General features: G+C 36.9%; 1 protein-coding gene across 8 annotated transcripts in view; it reads left to right on the top strand.

Annotated features, from left to right (window-relative positions):
* The window catches only part of PATJ (PATJ crumbs cell polarity complex component), a 341090-nt gene that overhangs the window by 143241 nt on the left and 187366 nt on the right, over nucleotides 1-10483 (top strand). For all 8 annotated transcript variants that reach the window (XR_004623211.1, XM_034653499.1, XM_034653506.1 and 5 more), the window contains one exon: nucleotides 7732-7831. Coding sequence is in view for 7 of the 8 variants with exons in the window: in XM_034653499.1 (XP_034509390.1) it covers nucleotides 7732-7831 (100 nt within the window). In the remaining variant the exon portion in view is untranslated. The remainder of the gene's footprint in view (nucleotides 1-7731; nucleotides 7832-10483) is intronic.

Raw genomic sequence — 10483 nt, forward strand, 5'->3', positions numbered from 1 at the left:
TAATCGACTGAGCCACCCAGGCTCCTCAAAGTTGCTTGTTATCTTAGCTTGAATTATATATGCTCTATCCATAGTTCTTTTTCATTATAAATATAGTTTACTTTTTACATTTTTTTTCTTAATCTTGAAGGTAATTTTCATTTATTTTCTCAAAAAAAATTATTATAGTTGACATAACATTACATTAGTTTCAAGTGTATAATTCCTCTGTTTGAAGTTTTAATTTTTGAACTGTGTTATCTCTGTTGTGTCTATATTCTGCTTAATTTTTAGAAAAATTTTTCTAATTTATTTATTTGTCAGAGAGAGAGTGAGAGAGAGAAGTGGGGGGGGGAGGGCAGGCAGAGGGAGAAGTAGGCTCCCTACTGAGCAAGGAGCCCAATGCAGGACTCAGTCCGAGGACCCTAGGATCATGACCTGAGCCAAAGGCAGTCGCTTAACCAACTGAGCCACCCAGGCGTCCCTATTCTGCTTAATTTTGTTCTCATCTTTATATTGCCTTACTTTGTTTGGTTTTCTTCTTCTACTCCCCCACCCCACCACTGTAACCTTTAGGTAGTTGTAGAGTTTATTAATTTTTAGCCATTTTTTCCTAAAACAATCATTTAAGACCATACATTTCCTTTTAAGTCACTCTTTACATCCCAAGATTTTAAGTTGAGTATCTATTACTCAGTACTAGTTTTTTTAGTCCCCATGATTTCTTTTTACCCAAATTTATTTAGAAATGTATTTTTAAATTTCCACATGAATGTTTTTAAAAGCCTGTTATTTTCTAACATATTTCCATTATAATCAGAGATTGTGGTTTATGTAATATTCTTTTACATTAGTTGAGACTTTTTATGGCCTATCACATTCTCCGTTATTATAAATGTATATCTGTGATTTAAAAGAATAGCATAGTAGTTTTTCTTTTTAAAGATTTTATTTTTAAGTAATGGCTACACCCAACGTGGGGCTTGAACTCACAACCCCAAGATCAGGAGTCGCACGTTCTACCAACGGAGCCAGCCAGGCCCTGCTAGTGTGATAGTTACTGGGTATAGGTTTATACAGAGTCACTAGAGCAAATTAATTAATTAAGTTCAGATATTTTGCATAATTGTGTTTTTGGTGGGGGGGGGTCATGGTAATCTAACAGTCTCCCATTTTGATGTAAAATTAGTATATTTTTCATGTAGTTTCTCAGTTTTTGTTTTACATCTTTTCAAGTAAATTTATCAGACGCCCACAAGTTTTAAATTATCTTTATTCATATATGGCATTATTTAGTAACACCCTACCACCTATTTCATCTAATATCACTGAACCTGTGCCAACTTTATTTTCATGTTTGCCTGGTTTTTAGCTTGGAAATTTTTGAGCCACACACAGAACGAATTCAGGTCTCCAACCTGAGAGAGTCTGGACTTGTAAGGAATTCTGAAGGATTGCCTCTTTTTCTTTTTTTCCACCTCAAGCTAAGGCCAAGGCCAGGAAATATCCTTACTATCTTCTGTGGTCAAGATTTTGGTCTGTTTGTTTGATTTGTTTGTTTTTAAACTTCATCCATTGTAGGTTTCACCATATTAGAGAAAAAAACTGTAACTAAATTAAATACTTGGGAAAACTTTATTTGTGGACATGTACACGGGGATCAGTCAAGGCTCCTTGAGGATTTGGGGGGAAGGGTTCTTAAAAGGATAAGAAAAAGTAACATTAGATTCCTTACCACATTATAGGGTTGTGTTTTAACCTGGTTGGCCACCTTCTTTGAATTCAGATTTCAATCACATAGATTATAATCAGATTAGCAGTGGCATATACTGTGTGTTCAGGATTCTGTAGCTGTTCTTGGCAATCACTAGTAGACACAGGTAATATGTAGATTCTGAAAGACCATGGTTATGGCTTGTAGAAATATTATGTACATGGTCGAGGTCATTACCTGCAGAAATCTTTCTCAGCCTTTTGGAGGTAACAGACCTTATTTACAGGGATTAGATGTCTAGAAAAATAAAACCTATGCTGACAAAAAGGAGATTAGTAGTTCAAGAGAATGGGGGACCAGGGAAAGGGGCAGGAAGGAGAAGGGATTAAAAAGAGGCGTGAAGAAACTTTTGGGATTGATGATTGTATTCATCACCCTGATTATGATGATGAATTCAAATTGTGCACTTTAAAATGTGTATAGTTCTTCATGTCAATGTATCGCAGTGAAGTTTTTAAAGACAAACAAAAACTCCCTGCCCTCCTGGAACTTCCCTTCTAGTGGGGCAAGGCAAACAATGGAGAGTTCAGTGACTGCTACCTTAAAGCAATCTGGGGACAAGACATGAAGATCCACAAAATGGGGCACCTGAAAGGCTGGAAAAGAAGCTCCATGAAGACAGGGAGCTCACCTGTCTCATAATTACTCTGTCTCCTTTGCCCAAACCACTGCCTGGCACCTCATAGACACAAGCATATACTTGTTGAATGAATGAAGGATCCTAAAAACAAAACATCTCTGACTTCAGGTCACCAGCAATAACATGCCCTCTGGGCACATGCCACCTTCCTGTGCCCCATTTTACCTTATGATTTGGGATTTGTGGTTGTTTCTAGCTTCAGTCACATGTTACAAAAGCACATTTTCGAAAGTTTATCTGTCATCTTTTTGTGGTTAAGATGGATTTCTCAGAATATTTATTCTGTTGCTAGAATTTTGTCAGTTCATATCTTGATTCAAAGATCTGAGCTCTCATCAAATGTCTGTTGGAATCCTGTATATAGTGGGGCAGTTAGGACTGTGCAGCAGTCTGGGAATATAACATCACAAAGGAAGCAGACAAGGAATCAGTGTGGGGACACAGATAATAACCACACACAGATGAATAAACTGGTTACCAATTTAATTACTTTAGGGAAAAAGGTAATTTAGTTGATTCAGGATAATTTCACATAAGATCCCAGGAAGTAAAAAAGATAAATATGTGGTTCTTACCAATTTTGGCTTGTTCCATTAAACCAAATTGAATCTTAGTACAAAGCAAGGATATTTGCATTCAAATTTTAAAAATACAGTAAGTGCTCGATAATACCAAAAGTCACGAAAGTCTGTCCAACTGAATTTTTTGGTATAGAGAATAACCATTGAGTTTAGCATTGCAATGAGAGAAGCCATACCAGTATCTGTGTCTCTGTTACAGGATGATGTTTCAGTGGTTATAAGATAGACTTAACTGTTCGCAGTGGTTACAGGATGTACTTCACTATGTCTTGTCTCTGAAATTACAGTTTACATGCCAAGCACTATACTACCTTCTGGAATGATGAAGCACCTTTACTCCAGGTGGTGCACTGATGAATGTGACATGTAGTGAAATAAACAGAAGTATAATTATGATGATAGAAGCATGCGCAGGATGCTATGGGAGCAGAGACGGGGACCTTCCCAAAGTTGGGAAGTCAGATGATTACAAATTATATTATCTCCTTGAAAATCTCTTTAAAAGGGATAATCATTAGAAGTAATTCCTTTTATGCATTACTTCCTCCTTAATACAAAAGCAATACATGTTCTCTAGAATGACCGACAATCAAAAAGACGATAAAAAGCACCTGAAACAAGGCGCTTGGGTGGGCGCAGTCAATTAAGCACCCGACTCTTGATTTCGGTTCAGGTCACGATCCCAGGGGGCTTCACCCTCAGCCACAAGTCTGCTTGAGATACCCTCCCTCTCCCTCTGCCCCTCCCCCCTGTTTACTCACCCCCCCCAATAAATAAATAAATCTTAAAAAAAAAAAAAGTCACCTGAAACCAGTTATTAGGAGGTATAGGATAGAAATCTAAATTTTGGCTTGAGATCATTCACATTTAAAAAAAACAAAACAAAAAAGAGTGTGACTAAGAAACTAAGTTATCCCCCCCCCCCCCAAAATCCATAAAGAGGTCTTGAATAAATCCCTAGTCTTTTTCTTGTTTTGTCTCGGTTCACTATTTTCTATGCTGTTTTTCATCACGGAGTGTGAAATGACAGGCCATCAGGAGTCATAGACATACTAATATTAACTATATGCTCATAACTCTTTGGTATTTTCCTTCTAAAATTTTCTTCAGGGTTACTTCATATATCCTTTGTCTTAAAGGAGTCATGGAGACTAACACAAGTGGGAGATGTACGTTCACAGAGAAGTAGCCTCCTGCTGTTAGTTCTCTTTTCTTTTCATGTACCACCCAAATGAAAGTATCATCTCCCACCAAACATAATAGTCCCTAAAAATACAGTCATGTTAAACTTATAAAGATGTATCTATTCCAAGTAAGTCCTTAAGTGGAGTACATTTTATTGTATGTAGATTACTCCTCCCTAAGGTTGATGTGAAGACATGCTTCTATTTCAAGGGAGAAATCCGGACGTGCGAGAGCCTGGGGCTGGGGAGAACCTCATGAAGGTTTTTGCAAAGATAAAATGATTTCTTGTGATCCTCCTGGTGACACTTAGAATGTTACAAGATGTGCTCTTTGATTATTCTTAACAGCAAGAGATAATGCAGTGTTCTCTCGTGATATTCCACATTGTGCTAGGTCTTAGACTTGGCTGACAGTACTCTGTAATGTGTAAATATTTGTGATATTCTTTTTTATATATCTGTATACATACATAGGATGTAGACATGTGGGGATCATACAACATTGGTGTCAATGTTTTTATAGTCTTACATATTTTTGCTTTATACTCCAATAAGATCAAGGATATCAGGGAGAAAGTGTAACTGTTTCTACAGATAAATCACCAAATCGCTTGGATTTTGTGAATCCGGATTATTACATTAAAATGCTTCTGAGTTAGTGGTTTCTATAAAAAGGGATTTTGATGTTTAATTAGAAGTCTGTCACATCTAAGGTAGTGTGAGTTTAGTTTTACTATTTTCCGGAAAACTCTAGGAATATTAGATTTTCACTAATGATTATTAGTCTCTACAAACAGATCAGAAAGATTTTTTCCCCCTAATTTATTAGCACCCTCTGAAGGTAGGAAAATATTTCTTGCAGTGAGAGGTAAGGGCTTTTCTCACTTTCTGATACACAGAGCACCTTCAGCTCCTGTCCTCCAGCTTCAGCCGTGTGACACATGCAGACCTAGAAGTGCTCAACCCCTTGGTCTGAAAGCTGTTCTTTCCAGTGGACTCAAAACCTGTTATTATCCAAAAACAACAACAGGCAAACAAAGACTAACAACTTTTGCTGTTGTCTCTCACCCTATAGAGAATAGATCCCTATAGAACCAATATATAATAGATCCTCAAACACCACTAAATTGTCAGACCGTAAAACCAAACTCCATTTATTGCTGCTACTGATAGGAAATAACAGCCCAAGTGCAGATCAGAACCAAACTTGGCTTAGTATCAGACACAAAATCATAGGGTTGGAAATAAGAGAAACAGAGTCAAAAAGACAAAGTTCTATTGCCACTGGGGATTTACTGTGGGTGCCAAGAAATCATGCATATGGGCTTAAGCAGCTCATGAATTGCATACTTCAGCCATCACTCTTTAACTGGTTCTGGGGGGTGAGTCTACTTGAACGTCTCAGTGGGACCTTCATAACTGACAAAGTATAATTTAAGAAAAAAATGTGACCTATTATGCAAAATGTATGGTTATTTACTTAACTCATTAATGAGGGGACCAGAAAGATGGTTAGCTTGGTTCAGAGAGAATTGGAGAGAGTGAAGTATTTATTAATTGTTCGAAGAAAGAATGCAGGAGTGCCTGGGTGGCTCAGTTGGTTAAGCATCTTCCTTCGGCTTGGGTCATGATCACAGGGTCCTGGAATCAAGCCCTACATGTGGCTCCTTGCTTAGCGGGGAGCCTGCTTCTCCCTCTACCCCACCTGCTGCTCCCCGTTTGTGCGCACTCTCTCTCTGTCAAATAAATTTTTGTTAATGTCTTACAGGGCAATAGAACTATAACCTTTGGAATTATCCTCCCTATGGGACTAAAATAATTTGCATCTCTACCAGACAAAATTAATATGCACAGCTATTGGACAAGAACCTTTTCCATCATTGTCATTTTTCTGGAAATTAATATGTTAGAAGACCTAATCTGCATGACTGACAACCAGTTATTTACTCATTCAGCAGATAGCTAAGGGAGGCCTGTTTTGTACCAGGCTCTGTTCTCGGAGCTGAGGGATACCACACTATTTTCTCTGCCCTCATGGAGATCATATTCAACTGGCCTCCTTGCATGTACCTTGCTCCAGCCTTCATTGCCACAGAGAGCCAGGTCCTGCCTCCAACCCTCCCTCCTGTGCCGTAGAGAGATGCCCCAGGTATATGGCAACCCACGTTCAAACTTCAGAGGAACCAAGACATGCTTATCCTATATTCTTTTTGAGAGTGTTGATAGAAGTTAATTTTAATAAGTCAGTGGTGTAAACAGTTTCCTCTTAAATATGTTTTTAAAACACCATTAGAGAGAATTTATATCTCTTAATGTTAAAAGCTGGCTGTTCTTGTTCCAAGTATTGTTTTTGACCTAGAATGATCTGGTTCTGAGGAAAAGGTTTACTGAAAGGAATTCATTTGCTGCCTTTACTCTTCATTTAACTCATTTTTAAGTTTTTCCAACCAAAAAATAAAGACATAGTGTGATCACATTTCTGTATTCTTTTGTTGCTTAATAGGCATTTTGTATTTGGTATCTTCTCTTCCTTCATCATTCCTGAATTTTATTGATTTTTGGATTTTCTACATAGAGATGAAATACTGCTTTGGTTAGACATTATCTTAAATAAATTTGGGTGTGTGTTTTTGTTTATGGATCCAAGATAGTGTTTTCTGCTTTGGAGGAATTTATTACATGCCTGCTTTCTGTAATGGACCAGTTATTGTCCATTTACTGGAGTGTATCCTGCCATTAGTGGTTTTGTCATATAAAGCATAATTGAATGTACTCTGCTGAAATCCTGTAGCAAAACAAATCTTAATCCAGTTATTTTGGTATTTGTGGAGTGCTTGGGTATATCAGCTCCTATTCTTTTTAGCAGCTTGGATCTCTGTAAACTTAGCATGTTTTATTTTTCCCAGCATTCAAGAAAATGTCTACATTCTGTGAAGGTAATCTGATCGTTGAGTTTTGTTCTACTTTAATTAAGCTTGAACCAAATATTTCTATGCTATATCACTTGGTAAATTTAAAGAATATTTACACAGAAATACAAAAAGTATTCATCCTAAAGATGTCTTTCTTTTTTAAAACATTAAAATGTATGTTGACTATAAATTACAGATGAATGTTTTTTCAGTTACAAAACCTTGGTATTTCAACTATTTTTTTTAAGAAATAAATCTGTACCTTCTACAATTGAATAAACTTTAAATGTAGAATTAATACAGTGGATACTTTTTACATTTATTTTGAAACGTCTTTCATTTGAATTACTTGGTTGGTAACAGTGTAAATAAAATACGTAATTGACTTTCTCACTGGTGAAAGGAATGCATTCTTCTGGGTAGGTCGACAGTCTTAAATGCTGTGCTTTTGAATTCCTGTTTTCTGTAGCGGTGTGCTTACATCACGGTCACTTACATAATAACATAAATATAAGAAAACAAATTGTCTTCCAGTCCTTGTTATGTGACTGAGGTTGGATACCGTCAGAATATTTCCAGATTATCTTTTTAGCCTGTTTGTCATTGAGGAAGAGGATTGTGCAAAGGTGATTAACCCTTCTCTCAAATTTTGCATTTTCAGAGACAAGGAACTGCGCCACCTCCAATGAAACTCCCACCTCCTTATAAAGCTCCGTCAGATGACAGTGATGAAAATGAAGAAGAATATGCATTTACCAACAGTGAGTTCCTTTTCATTATTTGAAGTGAATGCAGAGTTCATTAAATTGTGCTTTGGGGAGTATTGTCAATTATCAAATGCAGTGCTGTGGGTTCTTAGAAAATGTGTATCATGCTGAAAAGGAAAATGTTATATCTCCTCAACTTTTGTGACTTTATTTTCCTAAACTTCCCTCCTTAACACAATATATTAGAGTGACTGTCAAAGACAGTGGGTTATACAGTATTTGATCTACATTTCCTCCTAGTATTACTATTTGGCTGTGAATGCAAAAATGCTAAGAATTCCTTTAACTCCCAGTTTGACCCACAGTAGTCTGGGTTGGCTGTGGATGTCAGCTCTTGATTACTTGCTCTATTCAAACCGATGGTGATGTTGCTATTATAAAATTAGAAAGACCCAAGTCATACTTTCTCCTTCAGAGTTCCTTTCATGATTTTCTTTGCATTAGCTGTATCAAATATACATTCATACATGTATTTAATGGAGGCTTTATTTAAAAGAATTTGCATTTCTTTTATGCGCATAAAGTATATGTAGTTAGATCCAGTTGCTATTGTACATGGAATTTCTTTTGGAAGGATGAAAATACCCTAAAGTTAGATTGTGGTGATGGTTGCACATTTTGTGAGTATAGTAAAACCCACAGGATTATATATTTAAATGGGTGGATTTTATGGTTTGTGAAATGTGTGTATATATGTTCTTTTAAAAATAATCTTGTTCCTTCCACAATTTAGAAACAGAGTTTGATATGGATATGGAAAGTGTTAAAATTCTGGCTGCAACAGTTTTTGGTGTATGACCTTCAGCATGCCCTCTTCTATTAAAATCATGGTTCTTCCTTCAGAGGGATGTGGTGGAGATTAAAATAAGGTGATAAAGCCTTTAGCCTGCCGTACAGTGAAATTTCAACAAGTATTATAGCTCTTACTAATGATAATTATTATGTTGATTTTATAACTTCAGATTTTTCTAAATACAGTAGTAAGTATATAGATTTGAATATAAATAGTGTTTATAATCATTTAGTTGGCTTTATAAGAAATTGATTTGCACTTTGGTTTTACAGAGCCTTTTTTCTGGTGCATTTTTTTCATTTATTCAACACATCTCTGTTGAAAGCCAACTGCTTTTTACTAAGCGTGTTAAGTAAATCTGTTCTGAAAGAAATAAAACAGCTCCTTTTTTCTTGTTGGGGTTACCAACCTGGAAGGGAGGATACAAAGGTATGGGAACAAAATTCGATTGATGTGCTGTAGTGCCTTGGTTCTCCACCTTTTTTGGAGCGTTACACATGGTGGAGGTGACTGTGTGTATGCGCATGTGTGACGTAATCCCTTGTTCTGATACAGGTATTAGGACAGCTGCACAGAGAGGAGATAGCTTGTTGGTATTCATAATTTCTGGGATGCTAGAGTGCCCATATTTGCATACTTGTTAGGAAATCTGCTTTAGGCATGTGACTAAGACTATGTTCTAATCCTAGTTCTATTTAGTTGTGAATTCATGGACGAGTTAATTAACCCCTTCATGGCTCACACTTGCTCATCTGTAATAGGGGGAGGGGATGTCTTGTGATAAGCTTCCTCATAGGATCAATAGAATCTGAGGAGAAAAGGATTTAAAGAGCTCGGTATAAGGATTGTGATACTTAGTAAACACTTTGGTGTCAATGTGCCAGGCCTTTATGTATTATTAACTCAGCCGACATACTAACCTGTGAGGTCTCTAATTAATCAAATAAAGAAACTGAGGCTCAGAGAAATTAAGGAATATGTTCAATGTTGCACAGTCAGTAAGTAGTAGAAATGTAATTTAAACCCAGACTCCCCGACTCCAGAGCGTATGCTCTCATCTATACTTCCCATTACTTAAATCTCATTTACTATGCCAGAAGTGGGTACAAAGTGCTTGGAGTTATCTAGTGACTATCACTTAGAGGCCATAAGATACAACAGCAGCCCTCTCCCCAAGGTTCCAGTCATGTACATGTGTGTTCGCATGTGTGCACAAACACATTCATAGCATTAGTGGGGTTCGGGAAGATACCGATTTGCACTGCTTGCAGAAAAAGCCTTCTAATTCCTAAATCATCTTCTAACTAAAACATTTCACAGATGCTCCAGCAAATATGTTTAGGCTGTGAATATGACTTCCCATTCATTTTGCTCCCTTAGTTTTTCCTTCTCAGCATACTTTCCCCTTCCCATTTAACTCCCCGTTGAATTCACTGTTCATCTTTCTTTGGAAGAGTTTGAACTGTATGGGGTGTTAGATGGTTCACATTTAAAATGTAGGTGAGCCTAAAGCCTCTAGCTTTCTCATATTTCTTTGTGAAGTGGATCCCATGGTTTTTCCTTTGTTCCTTAACTCTCATTAAATGACTACTCTGCTCCTCCATCCAAAACCAAGAGTGGATTGGTTCACTGTTTTATCAGATTCTTATTGTCCCAAAACTGAGTATTTCTTTTTACGTTGTGAAAATATGATTTTCTTTCTTTTTTTTTTTTTTTTAATATGATTTTCTAACTTTCCCATGGTCCAGGACTGTGAAGTGGAAGGCTGGAGTCCAAGCCTTAGGCCCACCAGGAAGTGGTGATTGCATTAGAGAGATCACAGACATGAGACACATAGGATTTTTTTTTTTTTT

This window comes from Ailuropoda melanoleuca, chromosome 2 (assembly GCF_002007445.2).
Source record: "Ailuropoda melanoleuca isolate Jingjing chromosome 2, ASM200744v2, whole genome shotgun sequence".
Taxonomy (NCBI): Eukaryota; Metazoa; Chordata; class Mammalia; order Carnivora; family Ursidae; genus Ailuropoda; species Ailuropoda melanoleuca.